Source organism: Cyprinus carpio, chromosome B4 (genome assembly GCF_018340385.1).
Source record: "Cyprinus carpio isolate SPL01 chromosome B4, ASM1834038v1, whole genome shotgun sequence".
Classification (NCBI taxonomy): domain Eukaryota; kingdom Metazoa; phylum Chordata; class Actinopteri; order Cypriniformes; family Cyprinidae; genus Cyprinus; species Cyprinus carpio.
In genome coordinates this window covers 15,100,489-15,118,649 of record NC_056600.1, presented here as the reverse complement: position 1 = coordinate 15,118,649, position 18,161 = coordinate 15,100,489, and the positions used below count along the sequence as shown (strand labels likewise).

The following is an 18,161-nucleotide window of genomic DNA, read 5'->3' as shown; positions in this document are numbered from 1 at the left end:
GTATTGAACTGTAGTATTGAATGTATTTTTTCATTGGGAAATAAGCATTTATCAGTAACTAAAAACTAGCAGCTTCATTGAGGCTCATTTATTACATTCTGATAATTGAGATTTACTCTTTATTGTTTGTTGAACAAAATTACATGAATGATTATAAACTTCATTTACATATTAGTAACAGGGCTATAAAAATCTTATATAAAAACCTCTTATTAAACGAATGGAATATATAACAGCTTATACAGTATATTGACCTTTAGTTGACGAATCATTTGCTGAAAGAGGAAATATTTTATATTTGAGAATTTTAATCTGTTTTTGTAGCCTATTCATGGAGGTGCCACATATATTTCACACATCTCTCTCCACGTCCCATTGCGCCCTCATTAAAGGTTCTGTATTTAACCATCAAATGGTGAAATCTGTTCAGTTTAAGTAGGATTGATTGCTCGCCGTGCTGTCGCTCTGAGGATTTGGTTGAGGCTTCATGCTGTATCACATCATTGTATTTGTTTTTGTGTGTGGGATGTTTGTGTGGAAAAGAGAATGACAGAAGCTCAGAAAACTGGGTATTTACGAAATTATCTGCTCTGTTGGAGTCACATGTCTTCCGTCATTCACACTTCTAACTGTGCTGGGATGTGTCTGCGAGCTCGCTCATCACTATTTTTGGGTAATCTTCATTACAGGGTTGTCCAAATCTTTAGGATGCTGGAGGAGACATGGTGACTGTAATCTTCCAGTGCTGTTACAGTATTTCTGCCGGGTCTAGGGCTTTATAATACACATCTATTCATTCAAGAGATTGTCTCCCCTCTGCTAGCCATCTTCCCTGCCCCAAGCAGCTATTACCAACACTGCCTTCCACTCTCTGGCTCCTTATTATATAGCTCTATTAATTAGCTTCAGCATGATACATGGTCCTGCTCTGGTCTCTCTCTCTCTCTCTGAATTATTGAAGTTAAAAGATTTTTACTCAAACGAACAATTTACTGCAGTTTAATCAGACCCATCAGCTCATTGCAAATTCTAACTGTCCTACTAATTACACAGAGTCCTTAAACAACAAAACCATGCTCTGTAAAAAGCAGCAGTTTATGAGGGACACGGATGTACAGATTGAGTTATTAGGTATCGGGTTTGATATATGAGGTACTGGGTTTAAGGTAATAAACGGAAGTATATGAGGTATAGGGTTGAGGAATGAGATATCAGGTTTAATATATGAGCTACCAGGACTGAGACATAAGATATCAGCACATTTTTTATGTTTAAGCTTGTTAGAGTGGGCGGCTACTGATGCATGCTGGGATAATATCCCAGTCAAATGGAACGGGTCTTCAGCAAAAAAAACATGTCTCAGTCAACTATTCACATATACTGTACATGTTTGTGTATTTAATTGGATATGTTATAATACTAAATAAATATGAAAATTATTATCTTTTCTAATGTTTGTGTCTGTGTTTCTTTCCTGCCTAGCCATTGGTGTTCAGATGACTCTTGAGATGTTGGAAAAAAGGTTTTGGTCCATAGCCACGCAGGTACTAAAACAAATATATCAAATTGCAATTACAATTTATTGCTTGCTGTCCGTTTATGCATGTTTATTTTTGTGGCTGCGTTCATGTTTTGCTAACCTTAAAAAAAAGTATTAAAGGGGTCATATGACGTTGCTAAAAATAACATTATTTTGTTTATTTGGTGTAATGCAATATTTAAGGTTAAAAAAACAAATTATTTTCCACATAATGTACATTATTGTTGCTCCTCTATGCCCTGCCTTTCTGAAACGCATTGATTTTTACAAAGCTTATCGTTCTGAAAAGCCAGGTGTGCTCTGATTGGCCAGATATCCAGTGTGTTGTGATTGGCCGAATTCCTCAAGCGTGTGATGGAAATGTTACGCCCTTAACATACTGTGATGCATGTCCCAGCACGACGAGACAAAACCAATAAAACCCATTACAAACGAGGCATTTGTTGCATCCAATGGGGACATAATTAATGATTATAATGACTTATACTGTCTTTTTATGCGTTGCGTATCTCGCCGTGTAAACATAAAACCACATCTGCATTTGTGATCAGAGAAAAGACAAACAACAAGCGCTACTCTACACTGTGCAAAACTTGTGTTTGAATCAGTGGCAAATCCTTTAAATATGAAAACGTACTTACAGGCTGTGAGTCAGACACGCCAGACTGTCCTTGCAAAGTTGCCCCACTTTATAGAAACAGCATTGTAGGCTACTCTCCCAGGAAACAATCCATAGATCTTGGATTTGAGACTTTAGTCTTTGCAACTTTACAGATCTTTTTTATGCACCAAGAGCTTGTAACACTCCAAAGAGAAAGGAAAATTGAAATCACATCATATGACCCATTTAATAAACAGATGTAAAATATATTATATTATATTATATTATATTATATTATATTATATTATAAAACAAATGTCAACAGGATGTCTCCACAAGGATATGTACACAAACGTGTGTGATACAGGCCGGATGCGTCCTATCTGTTTAAACATTGTGCATTCTGTGATGGGAGGTGAAGACAAACACAATAATGTTAGTGGTGACACTCCTGGCACAGGCTTTTGTTTGACATTTATGATACTAACAGAAGATGTTGAGTGTTGAGAGAGGGGTGGGAGAGTCCAGACGGCACTCAAAAAGAATGGGGAGTGGACGCGATATCAATCTCTACATCCTCCTCAGGGAGGATACTCTTCATTTTTTCTCGTTCCCCTGGGATTTTCCATGCCTCCCTGAACGCTCTTCCACCTCAGCTGGCACATTACCACTGTGTCTGTGTTCACTCCTGACTGCAGCAATATTAACTAATGCCTTATTCAGCGAAGTCAAAGATAATGACAACACAACAGTGATTATTTTTACAGTTTTAATGTTTGAAGTTTTAAAATCCAAATCCATTATGTAAATATGTAAGGATCATCAACATGCACGAAGTGAGAGAGAGACTGGCATTAATATCTGTGTAAATTGCACAAGGTTATTCTTAGTCCTAGTTGAGAATAATGAGTGTTTTGCCACTAGAGCACACATGCATCATCTTTAAAACAAGACAAATTTACTTGCTTAGCAAAGTTGTGCAAGATTAACTATTATGATAGTATACATATACATCTTTGAAACTTATTTGCCCTACCCCACTGGCATTTTTAAGCATAATGTAACCTAAAACAAAACAAATTGCCAATGAAAGAATGAAAGAACAAATTTTTAATGTTTTTGGAAGAAGTTTGTAATGTTCTCCGATGTTATTAATAATAGATTAATAATTTAATTTTTTTGTGAGAGGTTTGTAGTGTTCTTTTTGTGTAATAATATTATTATTTAAAATATCTGTTTTTAATTTTTACGTGTAATTTATTTCTGTGATGGCAAAGCTGAATTTTCAGCAATCTTTAGTGTCACATGATCCTTCAGAAATCATTCTGATTTAGTGATCAAAAACATTTCAATGTTGAAAGCTGTTTAATATTTATTTGTGCTGTTTATTAATTTTGTGGAAACCTTGACATTTTTTTTTTCAGAATTATATGATAAATAGAAATTTAAAAAGAACAGCATTTATTTGATTTATTATTTTTTTTTTTTTGTAATAACGTAAGTCTTCACGGTTACATTTTACTGTTAAAATTAAGTTAATGCATAACTGATGAACATTTATTAACAATAATATTCATATATATCTTATACTGACCCCAAACTTTTGAGCAGTTAGAGTACTGTATATAAAAAAAGACATAATGCTTATTAATTTGAGCAAATAAATTTATCTTTAGGTTGTTTCAATATTCTTTACAGGGAAACAGTGGTCCCTCTGAAGGACACACAAATGCTTAAATTAAGATATATAATGTAAGGATCTTTGACAGTAGTTATACTAAATATTTATTCCCTATTCTCATCTGATACATGGCTAGAGTATAAGCACACAGGAGCCTACACAGACCATGTGATAGCTTAAAGGCAGAACAGTGAAGTTATAAGCAGGAGTTGAGTTTAAAGCTATTAGTCCTGAGCCTGTGATTTCATATCAATTAACGCTTTTCTTTTTTTTCCCCACCACTTCTCATATTATCTGGATGGATATCAGGCAAATGACACAGACGTATGTATTCATTACAAATACAAGAATAATCTCGATACCGGTTATCATCATCATCATCATTGGCTCTGTTTCCCTGTCTTCTTCAATGTCTGTCTCTCTCTTTCACAGTGTTCAGGTGTAGAAGGGCTTTGTCCTCTAAGCTGTACCAATAATCCGGTGAGTGTCTTACAGTGTAGTATTTATAGTGCATAAGTGCTGGGCATATAGAGCATTTGTAGACATATCTGCAAAAATATGTATAGCCAGTCCTCCATAAAACTAATTCAATGTGACAAATGCTTTTCCTTTTTTGTGTTTGTGTGCAGGATGTTAACTGCTACGTCATTGACAGTAATGGCTTCATCATCATCTCTAAGGACAGGACTGATGTAAGAGCACTTAAAGTGACAGGTTAAGGTCAACATGAAATGGCATTCACAACCCAAAGAGCACTTAAAGTGACAGGTTAAGGTCAACATGAAATGGCATTCACAACCCAAACATCTATATATATATATATATACCCACACAATGTATATAATAAAGAAATATATATATCTATATATCATATATATATATATAAAATATATATATGTGTGTGTGTGTGTGTGTGTGTGTGTGTATATATATATATATATATATATATATATATATATATATATATATATATATGTGTATATATATATTAATATATATATATATATATATATATATATATATATTCTTAAATTATTTACATAAAGTATATATCATGTATTCTGTTTAGTTTATTGTTTAGAAATTATTATTGATTTATTCATTTACTATTTATTAGAAATTCTTAAGACTTGGAAAAATGGAAAATTCCTCTTTAGTGTTTGTTTGCAGTCATTCAAAGCCCTGGAGATTTAGGTTAAAATGGGGAATGACACGCAGTAAAATTTCATCTAGAGTGCCGTTTAAGTGGTTCAGTTGAAAACAGGTCACGGTCAAAAAAAGAGAGAAAAGTTAATGAAGTCATGAAATAAAACGGGTCCTAAATAAGGACTTCTATGCTGTGAGTAACACAGATTAAAAAAAGCTCTATTTGACGTTGACTCAGCATAAGAAGGTGACTGTGGAAACGAATGAATGAATGAATAAAATGCATGAGGTGTTTTCCATCATTAGTAGCGGTCCTATGAGAGAGCCAGACAGAGAGGAGAACAGTGCATCATCGGGGTAAATATAGAGGAGGGGAGGGATAACAGGGGTTATCTGAATAATTCAGCACACAGGGTGCAGTAAACGCTGACTCTGATGTGGGCCTACAGTCTTACAGAGACCAAATGCTGTTTAAAATTTGATTTCAGTGCTGTATTGAACAGTAAAGTCAGCACGCCTATGGAAAAAAGAACTAATACGGACGCATTCATTCTGAGCTGTCATTGTTCCTGATGAAATATATAACGAATAACTACATGTCTCAAAACCACGTGTCTCTGCATTCTCTGTAGGTTGGCAGGTTTCTGGGGAAAATTGATGGGTCGGTGATGTCACAGCTCTTGAAAATGGGCATGTTCAAAAGGTACGAGAACTTTTTAGTGTGTTACGAAACACTGCAAAATGTGACGTAATGCATTAAGGTGTAAATGCTGTCACTGCATGTTTCCCACAGAGTGTTACTCTATGACTATCAGGCCATGTGTAAGGTGAATCCTCACTACGCTAGCGGCGCTCGACCCCTGCTAAGTGTAAGCACTGTCCTGTCTGTTTTAAATAACGTCTACCAGAACACAAGCATCAGATGCTATCAGTGTTACTTGTAAAGCATTGCATTGCTGTTCTTGCAGTCCACTGTGTATGGGTGGAGGTCACAGGTCACAGCTGATCTGGATAAAGGCTTGGCCTTCACACCATGACCCTTTGTGATGGTGTAAAGAAAAAAAGATGAGATATATTGTTTCCGTCATAAGTTCTTGAATGGAAATTCTCAGTGTAATTGAAACGAAAGGATGCCAGCTTCATTCTTTTCTTCCTTTTTTTCCCTCATTCTGCTTATCTTCCTCCCTCAGCCCTTTTTTAATCTTTTGGCAGCACTGAGATGGTTCCTGTCGAACTTCCTGTTGTAAGTGTGGCTGTTTGTTAGAACATTTTCTGCGCTTCAAAGCATCAGTGACTCAGTTCATCCCATGTAAAATCAGACATTTTTTCTCTGCCAGGTTTTTACTGGACTTCAATATCTACAGTCTGTGGCACTCAGATCCCTTTGCAGAGGGTATGTGTAAAGCAAAAAGCTACCATCACTTCATCATTCATTTGTCCCTCACCTGTTCGTGTGAGTGTTCCTGTGTCTTCCTTCTTCATCACCTTCTCTCTTATATCTTTAATTCTGTAACCCTTCTTCATCTTGACGTGTCACAGCCAAGACCTTATTCCATGCATGTAAGTGCTGTCTCCATCACTGTGTGTGATATTGCTAGTGCTGTGTGTGAAAAAGAGAGCAGAGAAAGACTTGGTCATGCTGTTATTCATGATCAAACGTGACATTTTTTATTGCTAGATTCTAGATTATTCAAAACACACTGTTGTTGAAAGTGTATAATAAAAGTATCCTATACCTTATGGCACTTAAAAATAAAAGGACATAGTTGATTTTGAAAGATAACTGTAGATTTGTTTTGTAGCTAATAAGAAGTCAAAAGGGGACATCCTGCAGCCCTGTGACACTGAGTATCCCAGCTTCGTCTATGAGCCGTCAATCAAAGAAACCAACAGCATGATCAAGTGTGGGAGATGTCAAAAGTAAGCACACACATAGATCATTTGACCACAGATGGATTTGGATGGAAGGGATTATATCTCACAATTAAATATATATTTTTTAATAAGCTCTTGACATGTCAGATTTGCAAAATAAGGTTGTAATTATGAGAACCTTAAGCTGTTCTTGGATTTAAATCCTTGGAATGCACTTCTGCGTCATCTTTCCGAACCAATTAAGGTTTAAGAAAATTAAACCTGCACAAAAAAAAAAAACATGGGAGCAAAGGGAAGTTGTACCCTTTGAAATCCTTCATTCCGAAGGGCCCTTTTAGGTGGCTAGTTTTGAGCACTTCGATTTGGAACAACCCTTCAATATGCCTTCAAAGTGCCCCTTGGAGGCGGATTTTGTTTGGAACACAGCATTTATGTATGAGTTTATCAAGCAATAGAGAATCTATGCTCACATTCAGCTCTACTGTCTTCACATACAGTAGTTTCCTGTCTTTTTGACGCCCTCTAGTGGTGAGGACAAATAATATACTGGAAAATAAAGCTACCGTATAACATAACAGAGCATATGCCAGTAATATTTAGGAAAATAGCTGTTTCAAGCATATTGCTTTATTTTTATAAGATAATGATTATGGTATTATGGTCCTCTTGCACCTCATCCCTTAAATCCTTAAAAGCGCTTAAAAAAAGAATATGGTACAAGCAAATATTTATCAAACTTCTGTAAAATGTATGTATATATTTTCACTTTTTAAACTATAATTTTGAATCTATAAGTAGGCTTATTTTCAGGCACAGTTTGTCTGTCCTTTTGCACTAATTGCACGGCTAGCCAAGCATCAAATATCTTAAAGACATTCAATAATGAAATAATAAATTTGACAGTATTTATGTTTGGTCGATGTACAGTTTCTAGCAGAAAGTGCTCAAGTCTTACAGTATATGTTGCTGTTGTTACCTCCTAGGGGTCATCGTGACTTCATTTCGCGAGCATCTACTCGGCACCACACACTATCCTAAATTGTATCTGCATTACTAAAAACGGTCATTTTGTTCTAAATATCCTTGTTCAAAATAACATTTTGTTCTGTTCTTAATCTCTCTCCTTCATGTCTTCCTTTTATTGCCTGCAGGATGTTTGTAATTAATCAGATTCCTGATAGTAACTTGCTGTTGGTGGTGATTCAGGCAGACTGTGACTGTTCTCGGCAGTACGTACCCATCACCATGGAGCCCAAAGAGGTCAAATATATCCTTAAAACCCCAGCTAAATCAGGCTCCACAGACCACACACTGAGGAGATGAATCACAGCTTTGAATGAGATCAGTTCAGTCACTTAAAGGTGCAACCAGTATATATTTAGGTACTTCATTAGAAATGTTTCACAGAAATTACCGGACACACCTTTTACACATTTTTAAACAAGCGACCAAAATGTAACTTAAATGTGTGTTATGTTTCAAAATCTATATTTGTGAACTGGATCGAGCTATAAAGCTATGGTTTGTTGCTTTATCTTCATTTTTCTTAACCACGGAGCACACAATGCCTCAGTGAAATGTGACCGCATGAGATCTCAGAAGATACGAAGAAGGCCTGAGTCTTGTCATGCTTACCACCCTCAAGTAAACACATGCATACTAGACGGCTTTCAGACATGCATTGCAGCAATGCTTTTTGATTACTATCTGTCTCCATGCAAAATAATATAGTCGCTGGTGCATATTTTGTGTCTCTGGTCTGTTTTAGGAAAATGCTAAGGACTGCGGTGGGGCCGCAGCAATCAGCTTGTCCATCATGCTGTTCCTAGCCTGTTTATCAGTCTCTGCACTCATCCGTCGATGACAGAGGACCTGTTTAACTCCAAGAGAATCACCTATAGTGCACACGCTCAACTCAGCATGTTTTTATTAGCAATAACATGAGTTGACTAGACTAGAACACATTATTTTTCTACAGTGCAAAGTCTTCAACATTAATTATATGTAGCATTACTCATCACATTTTAAAGTTTGTGGATTTTTTTGTCTCTTTGGTCTCTGAACCATCTGCAAAAACATCTTTGAAAAATCAGTGAGGATGGATCGAAAGGATGAACAGCTGAGCTTGACTGAACGGTGACATCACCGAGGAGAATTTATGGCCGGTAGCTGTATGTGACTGTATCTCTAATATAAAGCAGAAGAAAAGTGCACAGTCTATTGGTGTGTGTGTTTGTAAACGAGAGAGTGAAAAACAGAAACAGTTAGCATGGCTTTTTCACACCGGAGGTGATCTATGAACTAAAAAAATGGCCATTATGACATGAAGACAAGGTTGTTAAGACAATTTGAAGATGTCTTGTATTTAAACCTTTGATTTTAGTTGTCTGTCCTGCAACTTGCACAAAAACGATTTTTAAACAATTATTATAACTATGCATTATTAATACAACACATGATTATAAATCTTAAGTCAGAATAAATTACAAACATGTGTCATGTTTACTTTCTTACATTAAATATCTTGTAATTTGTGTTTTCGCTCAGGTAATATTCTGTGGTTATTTTTTCAAATGCTAATGATAATGACACTGTGAATATTGCATTACAGGAATCCCATGTGTCTTACTGTACACCGAAAACTTAATTTTAAAATGCTTTTGAGTTAAAAGGTGAACATCAGTGATCTATGCTGAAATAAAGAAAGAGCCAAGTATTTTCTGGTGGAGTATTTTCTTATGTTAAATCTTGAGGTACTAATTCTCATTGGAATATATATTCTAAATATTAGATATATTAATGGTAATTATATGAATATATAATATAAAACATATGTTTTTGAAATAAGTCTGCATTTATTTGATCAAAAATACAGAAAAGGGAAATATTTTGTTTTTTTATGAATATAGAAATATTTATTATGACTTTTTCTGAATTAAAAATATTTATATATATTTGAATTAAAAATATTTATATATATTTTAATGTAATTTGTTCTTGTGATGGGAAAGCTGAATTTTCAGTAGTATTTTTATATTCTTATTTGTTGGTTTATTGTTATTTTTTATATTTTGTTTTGTATTTTAATTGTTGGTTCTTATTATTATCAGTGTTGAAAACAGTTTTTTTGCTGTAATTGTGATTCCTAAAGGATATTTAAAGAAAATATTAAATACTTTTTACCGTATAATAATGACATTATTTCCTTTTTGAAATATTTTTCATTTTTTCCCTTATTTTAATATATTTTAAAATTGAATTAGACTTTTCAGCAGTCACTACTCCAGTCTTCCGTGTCACATGATCCTTCAGAAATCATTCTAATATTTTGATTTGGTGGTCAATTATTGTATTGGTAGCTCAATTATTATTCTTATTATTAATTTTTGCTGCTTAATATTTTGTGGAAATCATGACTTTTTAGGAATTTTTATGAAAATGTTAAAAAAAAGTTTTTTTAAAGCATGATAATTACATTATCATTATATTATTTATATCTGGGGTAACGATATTTACAAAATGTATAAAACATTTAAATATATAAATAGAAATACACTAAATAGGGGTTAAAATACAAGTTTTGCTTGGTCTGATGGGGTTAATACATGGGCTATTTTGTCCATGTATATTATTCTCATTTATTCTATTGTAGTATTATTCTTTCTGGCCAACTTTTATTTTGGAAAAATGTGACGGGCGGTCAGGGACTCTTGATTTGTAAGAGTGAGCGCGTGCGGGGAGGTGGATCAGATTCAGCGTAGCGCTCAACAAACATCAGCCTCAATAGAGAATAAACATGAGCGCGCACTGAGCCACTCTGATCCGCCTGCTCAACTCACGGCCATTCACTTGGCTTCATTTCATCCGTATTCTGGTCCTCGGCTATCCGGCAAACTGTCTAATCTGGAGGAGGACGGGGAGGTGAGAATTTTTGGATTTGTTTGTTGAGTTTTATGATAGCGGCGCTATTGTAAATCATCAGCTTTATGCAGGCTCACGCTCACAATATACGGTACAGAAGCAGATGTCTGACGACTAAACAAACAATCGCAATATCGGTTTGTTATATATCACCTATCCATCACGATGTTGTGCGTTTCTGATAAGCGTGGCTGATTTCAGTCTTCAGTGAATATGACCGTGTCGCTGTGATCCGTGTGGGGTGTCCAGGTTAATGCATCTGTTTTTATGAACCTGTCAAACTGCATGTCACGTCCTCGGGGTCACGCACGCAGACGCGAGGCCGAGCGCGTTCAAGTCAAGTTTGCGGTTGCCCCATAGACTGTGGGTTTCCCACATCAGTGACCGCAGCACGAGCAGGTGCAGGAGCGGGTAGCCTACATTGTACAACCAAACAATGCTCAGATATTAACGATGCTAATTAAGGAATATGACGTGGACATGGCCGCTATACAGAAAACTGCGCCGCTGCGTTTCGGATTTAAGGCACAAAACTGCAAGTATTTGATATTCAGCACAACAACACTCATGCTTCCGTGATATTGCCTTTAACACACTTTCAAAAACAAGAAATTAATCTCGAGTAACTTACTTTTCTGGCAAAAATCGGTCAATTAGTTGGTATAAATCTTCTCTGCCAACGAAATTGAAATAAAAAAGCCAAACCGTCAAGTTTTGCGTGAAAACAATCAGCAACGATTCTAACAATAAACACTAAACACCGGCCTGGAATAACATATATGAATGGAACGGAGCGACAGATTAGAATTCTTCATCCGACTTAAAGCATTCTGAAATCCCCACTTTCGAACTCTACTCCGGGTTTTTAAATTTTCTTACCAATTAGAGAAACTCACTCCTACCAGTAGTTGATTAACCATTAGGCCTCTTTACGACAGTGTTAAGTATCATTGCATTATATTTTTTTTTTTAGTTTTTTTTTTCTGATCTGTCTATATAGTTTTTTTATTTTTATTATTATTATTATTTTTTATTTTTTTTTATTTTTTTTGTTTTATTTAAAGTGGTGGAAAAATGTTCCCTTGGAAACTATTTGAAATAAAATAAATAATTTTTATTTTATTTTCAGTTAAAGTTTATTTTCACTAACAGTATTTATATGGATTTAGTTCATTTCAACTAATGGTATTTTTATGGTTTTAGTTACCTATAATAACCAACCTTGGTTTAGTAAAAGTTAAATTGATTAAATAAAAAAATAATCTTATTTTTGTGATTTATTTTTTTGATATATTTTTATTGTTGTTGGTTATTTTTGTTTTTTTGTTGTTGATTGTTATTAATAATTATGTTGATGTTATCTAAAAATGATAGAATTTGCAATAAACACTGATCAATCAATTTATTATTGCTGTATTTTTAAAAATGTTCCTATACACATGTAGGTCTACTGCACATATATGGTTTGTTTGGTAGTAAGGCTTTTTGATGGAGTTGCATTCATTTGTATTCGCTTTGCAAATGATTTTCCTGTTCCAGACTAGCATGGCCATGCCGGGAGGCATGGCAGCGCCACTCCCGATGAGCAACCATACACGTGAGAGAGTCACGGTGGCCAAACTCACGCTGGAGCACTTCTACAGCACCCTGCTCACCCAGCACGAGGAGCGGGAGATGAGGTAACCCACGACACCTGTTTTCCCTAACTACATCACTCAACGTATCATTTCAGTCAAATATTATTCGATTAGAATAAAGCTGATTTGTTGTGGCTGGTCATGATGCAGCAGTTCCCTCTGTTTTAGGCAGAAGAAGCTGGAGAAGGTGATGGATGAGGAGGGTTTAATCGATGAAGAGGTGAGAAGATATACTGACCCTAGAGCTTTTTGGAGTTATATTCTAAATGACTGCCTGAGTTAATAATCACAGATGTGTCAACACAAAACCTGTTTTGCTTATCTGCGTAGTGGTTTGAATAGGACTCAGACTGTGTGCTTTGTGCTCAGTACTCTGCTTTGAGTAAGCCAATAATGTACGACCAAAAGAGTGTTGTTGCATTTCATTCAAAATATTTTCCTGAGTAGTTTGCATTTTTGTCGTAGAAGAGTATGAGGCGCTCTCTGCATGCTCGTAAGGAGACCGAGTTTCTGCGGCTCAAGAGGACCCGCCTTGGTCTCGATGACTTTGAGTCCCTTAAAGTGATCGGGAGAGGAGCATTTGGAGAGGTGTGTCTATAGACGTCTGCTGTTTTACCAGATGAAATGAAAGCTCATAAATGAATGATCGTTATGAAATTACACTTCCTCACGGAGACTTGACTCACAACTGATTGCAATAGAGTATGACATTAACAAAACAATACTCTAATAATAAACATAGACCTGTTTTATAGGGATTTGTCAGTATTCTGTAAGCTATAAGTATGTTTATAATCTTTCTCTTAACCTTTCCACCATCTTGGATGCATGTGCAGTGCATTCTAGTATTGTCTTTTCCATTAAATTGTCTAGTTATAAAAAAGCCATTGTGTGTTTGTAACAGTGATATTTTTGTATTATGTACTATATAAAAATAATTATATATATGTTTTAATCATTTTATTTTTTTATTTCTAAATATTTTTCATTTAAATTTTTATACTGATTTTAGTCATTTTAGTACTTCAATATATTTCAGTTAGTTTTCAAGGCAACATTTCAATATTGTTTTAATTTTCCAAGTAATATTTATATTTTATTTCAGCTTTTTCAATTAACTTTTTTTTGTTTAGTTTTAGTCAGCAATAAATACACAGGTTTGTTCTCATCCTCATTGACTTTTCTTTTTTGGAGGAACTGGAAGAATTTTGATGTCACTGTGAAGCAAAATTAACTTACATTTCATTGAAAATCTTAGTCAGTTCTCCAAAAAATCCTAATTTTGTGCTGCATTTAGGTCCGCCTGGTTCAGAAAAAGGACACGGGTCACATTTATGCCATGAAGATCCTCAGAAAATCAGACATGTTAGAGAAAGAACAGGTATGGATTTTATTAAATACAGCCATCTCAGATAATCACCTGTCTGTCATACCGATCCACTGATAATATCTCTCCTCACCTGTATTCCTCCCTGGGGCAGGTGGCTCATATCCGGGCCGAGAGAGATATCCTGGTTGAGGCTGATGGTGCCTGGGTAGTGAAGATGTTCTACAGCTTTCAAGATAAACGCAATCTGTATCTCATCATGGAGTTTCTGCCTGGAGGTGAAGACAGATGTATAAAATGTCACATGTTCTTTACTGATGTAGCAGTTAGGGATCTAGAACTGGGAAAGGCAGCACTATGGAAAGTAATATTTTTAGAGCAGCTGCCCAGATGCCGTAACTCGTGTGTGTGTGTGTGTTCAGGAGATATGATGACTCTGCTGATGAAGAAAGACACGCTGTCGGAAGAAGCTACACAGTTCTATATTGCAGAGACGGTCCTGGCCATTGACTCCATTCACCAGCTGGGCTTCATTCACAGAGACATCAAACCTGACAACCTGCTGCTCGACTCACGGGTGGGAATTCACCTTTATCTCTTATTTACTCGCACACGAACAGTATAACATGCTCACTGTGTTCAACAGAGATGAATAGGTTTGTGGAAGGCTACTCTATGAAACTGAACACATAACATACTGTCTTTGTTTTGTAGGGCCATGTCAAACTGTCTGACTTTGGCCTCTGCACAGGCTTGAAGAAGGCCCATCGGACTGAATTTTACAGGAACCTCACACACAACCCTCCCAGTGACTTTTGTGAGTAACACACACACAAATTACACAGAGATACAATACACATCCAAATTGTTGTAAAATACAAATATTTACAATGAGACAAAAAAATCAAGATAGCTCTCATTTTAATTCTATTTTTGAAGAACCAGGATTTGAGGAAACCTTGTATTAAAGTGAGATTTGTAGTCCTGGGAAACTCATGGAAATGTACAAAATCGTATAACTCCATGTGTATTTTTATAATGAATAGAGATTTTTATAGTTACGTCAATTTTAAAATATTCTATTAGGTAGAAATTGTGTGTAAATATTATTTTTAAAATTAATTTTCCTTAATCTGTATTCAGTAAATCACAAACAACTGGAAAAGTCATACAGAAGTGGTTAAGAACCACTACTGTAACATCCTAGTACAAGTTCAAAAACATCTTGTTCAAAACTTCTGCAGCTGTCTCACATTTATTCAGAACATTTTTCTTCCCAGTCATATTGACGAAAAAGGATAAAAGAATTACCAAAAAGGAAAAAATGTTGCAACGTTCAACAAGTCCTGTGCTGTGTGTAGCACCTACTGCTCTGCATTTCCATATGAAGAATCACGAAAATAGAAGTGATTGGCTGAAGATTAATTTCAGCAGGGTCCCTGATCATTTAAGTCTGACTATAGTGCAAACTACTTCACTGATGCTTAAAGTGGACCAAAATTAAATATATATAACAAAAAAATTACCCTAATTAACCATATTTGCTGTGTTTCAACCTCCTTTAGCCTTCCAAAACATGAATTCAAAACGGAAAGCAGAAACATGGAAGAAGAACCGAAGACAGTTGGTAGGAGAGTGTTTCTTTATGTTACAGGACAGAAATTTCCTGGTAGTAATAGTGATTCCATTCTTTTCATATACAGGCATATTCAACCGTCGGGACGCCAGACTATATCGCCCCTGAGGTATTCATGCAGACGGGCTACAACAAGCTGTGTGACTGGTGGTCTCTTGGAGTGATAATGTACGAGATGCTGATAGGTTCGTAATTTCAGATACTAAACACTAAGTGAATGGGTCATATCAGGCCAGTCCTTTCTTTTCTGAAAAGCCTTTTACTGTAGCCTTTTCCTGTGCTAAAACAGGTGTTTGTTTTGTTTTCCTGTTGCAGGCTACCCACCCTTCTGTTCAGAGACGCCACAGGAAACCTACAGGAAGGTCATGAACTGGCGAGAAACGTTAACTTTCCCCCCTGAAGTCCCCATTTCAGAGAGATCAAAGGACTTGATCCTTAGGTCAGAAATATTTTCATATATGTAACACAAACTGTATAGAAGAACAAAGTCGATTTCCAATTCAAAAACAAAACACCACTTGGCTTTTTATGTTAAAGTGATAGTTTCCCTCAAGTAAAGAGTGCCACCGCTTTCAAAAACTAGCTTTTTATTACTTGAGATCATTTGCAATTTGATCTGACCGAACTGTTTGAATGTGTTCTCAGGTATTGCACAGATGCAGAAAACAGGATTGGATCAGGAAGTGTGGATGAAATCAAATCTCACCAGTTCTTTGAGTCTGTGGACTGGGAGCATATCAGGTACTTCTGCACACACACTTTTCTGTGTTCCTTGCATCATCAGAACTGCAAAATCACTGTCGATAAACAGTACAAATAAAATGTTTATTTTGGCAACGTAAATGTAATCGAGCCTTTTGTGAGCATGATCACAGATTGATAACTGAAACTGCACCGTTTACCTTCTCCCAGAGAGAGACCTGCTGCTATTTCCATTGACATCAAGAGCATCGATGATACGTCCAACTTTGATGACTTTCCAGAATCAGACATTCTACAGCCAGGTAGGTTTTTCATAGTCTATTATGTACGTACTGTACATGAACAAAAACATTCACATAGAAATTATTTCGGATTAGCATCGAATTTGTACATCTCCATGTCTTTTCACACCAATTATGATAAAAATAACAATAACAAAAAACAAAATAACTTTAATATTAGCGTCCACACCGTGGTTATTTAGTTGCATTAAAGTCAGATACATTCTGATTTTATCGTTCATGTGATTATTCCTCTGTGTTGTTATCATTAAAGTTGTGTACTTTGATATTTTCCTAGAAATTAGAAAGATTTTTAAAACCATTATATTACACTATATTTCTGTTAGAGTTTTCATTCTTTGTGTGAATGGGCCTTTAGATTGATTCAGCGTCCCATATGGCCAAGTTTAGTTAATATTAAGTTATTATAATTAAGTTTGCTTTATCCTTTTAAGTTAAGGTTTCTTTCAGAAATTTCCTGTTTTCCAGTTTTTAGAAAAATGGTTTAGGATAGACAAGTAAAATAAGATACAAATAAAGTAATATTTAAATATCTAAATATTATATATTACATGCTTAGTCTTGTTAAATGTACTGATTTATTAGTGTATGATAAGTAGTGAATGACTTATAAAACATTTTATAGACTAAAATGTGTCCATACCTTTAGTGCTCAGGGATCAAGCATCTTTAATCTGTTCTCTTGATGTATGAAGTCTACCTGAGAAGAGACCCATTATCTGTTGTCTATGACCTTTAGTCTCAGTACAGACCATGCTCAGTGGATAGAACACTTCTTTTACATACTCGTATATGAACAGATGCAACCCATAAATAACTATATATATTTCATGTCATTATTTGTTGTACTGACTCCCCTCCTCACCTCTCATTTCAGTGACAAATGTAACAGAACCAGACTTCAAGTCCAAGGACTGGGTTTTCCTTAACTACACCTACAAACGCTTTGAGGGATTGACACAGCGTGGCACCATCCCCACTTACATGAAGGCGGGCAAGGCGTGAAACTGGCACTGATGGTCTGGAAGAGAAGGATTAGAATGTAAATGACAATTCAAATGCAGATGGAAAGCTTATGCACTGCCGCTTTGAGCTACACGGTAGACCTGTTCTCAGAGGAGTTCCTGGTGACGATAAAAAAGGAAAATGGGGAAAAAAAAGCATAATAATTACATGGCCAAACATATGGAAAGACTCTCTTGTCCTGCTGCTTAGCTAAAAGGAGACACAATGTTGTCCAAATGCTCTTCAACACTGGATCAAACAGGGTCACAGAGAAAAAAGGGAAGCAGATACATCACTGAAGCCTTACGTTCAGAAAACAGAGGATGTTTTAACCTCTTAGGTGACTAAACTGCAATAAAGTTCATTTCTCTGTCATTTTTAAGCTTGTTTCTCCCAGGAAAAGATGAGAATCTGTATAAACCCAAATGAAACCTGTACACTGTTAGACACACTGTATGATATAGTTAACTACCTGATGCTGAATATTTCCCACAAGTGTATTTTGTGTTTTTGTGTAGTTGTTTTAATGTATGATTGCAACCTACCTAGAAAAAAAAACTTGAAGAGGAGCAGTTTTGTTTTTTTCTTTATGTTTTTGTTTATGTCAGCAGCCAGCCCTCCTCTACCTGTTCCTGTGCATTTCATCCACACAGTGATATAACTGAATAATTTTTGTTTGGTTGTGAGCGTCGTTGACCTATGCAACCATTTTTATAGTTGTTGTAACACATGCAAGATGTAGCTTCAGTCCGTGGTTTCAAAGGAAAGATAAATCATGCTAAAAACTC

The 18,161-nt window shown here is 35.6% G+C and overlaps 3 protein-coding genes across 11 annotated transcripts in view; 2 read left to right on the top strand and 1 right to left on the bottom strand.

Annotated features, from left to right (window-relative positions):
• cacna2d4a (calcium channel, voltage-dependent, alpha 2/delta subunit 4a) overlaps positions 1–9,559 on the top strand; it is a 39,724-nt gene extending 30,165 nt beyond the window's left edge. For 2 of the 4 annotated variants that reach the window (XM_042722160.1, XM_042722159.1), the window contains 13 exons: positions 1,483–1,544; positions 4,132–4,146; positions 4,255–4,302; positions 4,452–4,514; positions 5,601–5,671; positions 5,762–5,837; positions 6,159–6,211; positions 6,306–6,361; positions 6,508–6,528; positions 6,771–6,888; positions 7,995–8,110; positions 8,405–8,487; positions 8,612–9,559. In XM_042722160.1, coding sequence (XP_042578094.1) covers positions 1,483–1,544; positions 4,132–4,146; positions 4,255–4,302; positions 4,452–4,514; positions 5,601–5,671; positions 5,762–5,837; positions 6,159–6,211; positions 6,306–6,361; positions 6,508–6,528; positions 6,771–6,888; positions 7,995–8,110; positions 8,405–8,487; positions 8,612–8,707 — 878 coding nt within the window. In that variant the 3' untranslated portion in view covers positions 8,708–9,559. Of the gene's footprint in view, positions 1–1,482; positions 1,545–4,131; positions 4,147–4,254; positions 4,303–4,451; positions 4,515–5,600; positions 5,672–5,761; positions 6,101–6,158; positions 6,212–6,305; positions 6,362–6,507; positions 6,529–6,770; positions 6,889–7,994; positions 8,111–8,404; positions 8,488–8,611 lie in introns of those variants that run through there. The other 2 variants (XM_042722161.1, XM_042722162.1) reach the window with 2 other exon arrangements.
• LOC109074667 (leucine-rich repeat and transmembrane domain-containing protein 2-like) overlaps positions 1–11,513 on the bottom strand; it is a 25,160-nt gene extending 13,647 nt beyond the window's left edge. For all 3 annotated transcript variants that reach the window (XM_042722166.1, XM_042722167.1, XM_042722168.1), the window contains exons 1-2: positions 11,396–11,513; positions 6,414–6,568 (exon numbers count right to left, since the gene is read on the bottom strand). The gene's annotated coding sequence lies outside the window, so the exon portion shown is untranslated. The remainder of the gene's footprint in view (positions 1–6,413; positions 6,569–11,395) is intronic.
• On the top strand, positions 10,540–18,161 carry LOC109074658 (serine/threonine-protein kinase 38-like). Of its 4 annotated transcripts, none has more exons than XM_019090680.2 (14): positions 10,540–10,764; positions 12,304–12,443; positions 12,570–12,621; positions 12,867–12,989; positions 13,699–13,782; positions 13,883–14,006; positions 14,151–14,305; positions 14,443–14,545; positions 15,294–15,355; positions 15,432–15,549; positions 15,680–15,803; positions 16,010–16,105; positions 16,277–16,368; positions 17,246–18,161. In XM_019090680.2, exons 2-14 carry the CDS (start codon positions 12,310–12,312, stop codon positions 17,371–17,373), a joined length of 1,395 nt encoding a protein of 464 aa, XP_018946225.2. In that variant the 5' UTR covers positions 10,540–10,764; positions 12,304–12,309; the 3' UTR covers positions 17,374–18,161. The 4 variants fall into 4 exon arrangements, with proteins under 4 accessions (XP_018946225.2, XP_042578099.1, XP_042578097.1 ...); XM_042722165.1 differs by lacking the exon at positions 10,540–10,764 and adding an exon at positions 11,012–11,163; XM_042722163.1 differs by lacking the exon at positions 10,540–10,764 and adding an exon at positions 11,171–11,299.

Coding starts and splice junctions, on each gene's coding strand:
- LOC109074658 (XM_042722163.1), top strand. CDS start 11,234: ATGACGTGGACATGGCCGCTATACAGAAAACTGCGCCGCTGCGTTTCG. Junction 12,622..12,866: donor AGGGTTTAATCGATGAAGAG/GTGAGAAGATAT, acceptor TTTTTGTCGTAG/AAGAGTATGAGGCGCTCTCT. Junction 13,783..13,882: donor ACATGTTAGAGAAAGAACAG/GTATGGATTTTA, acceptor TCCCTGGGGCAG/GTGGCTCATATCCGGGCCGA.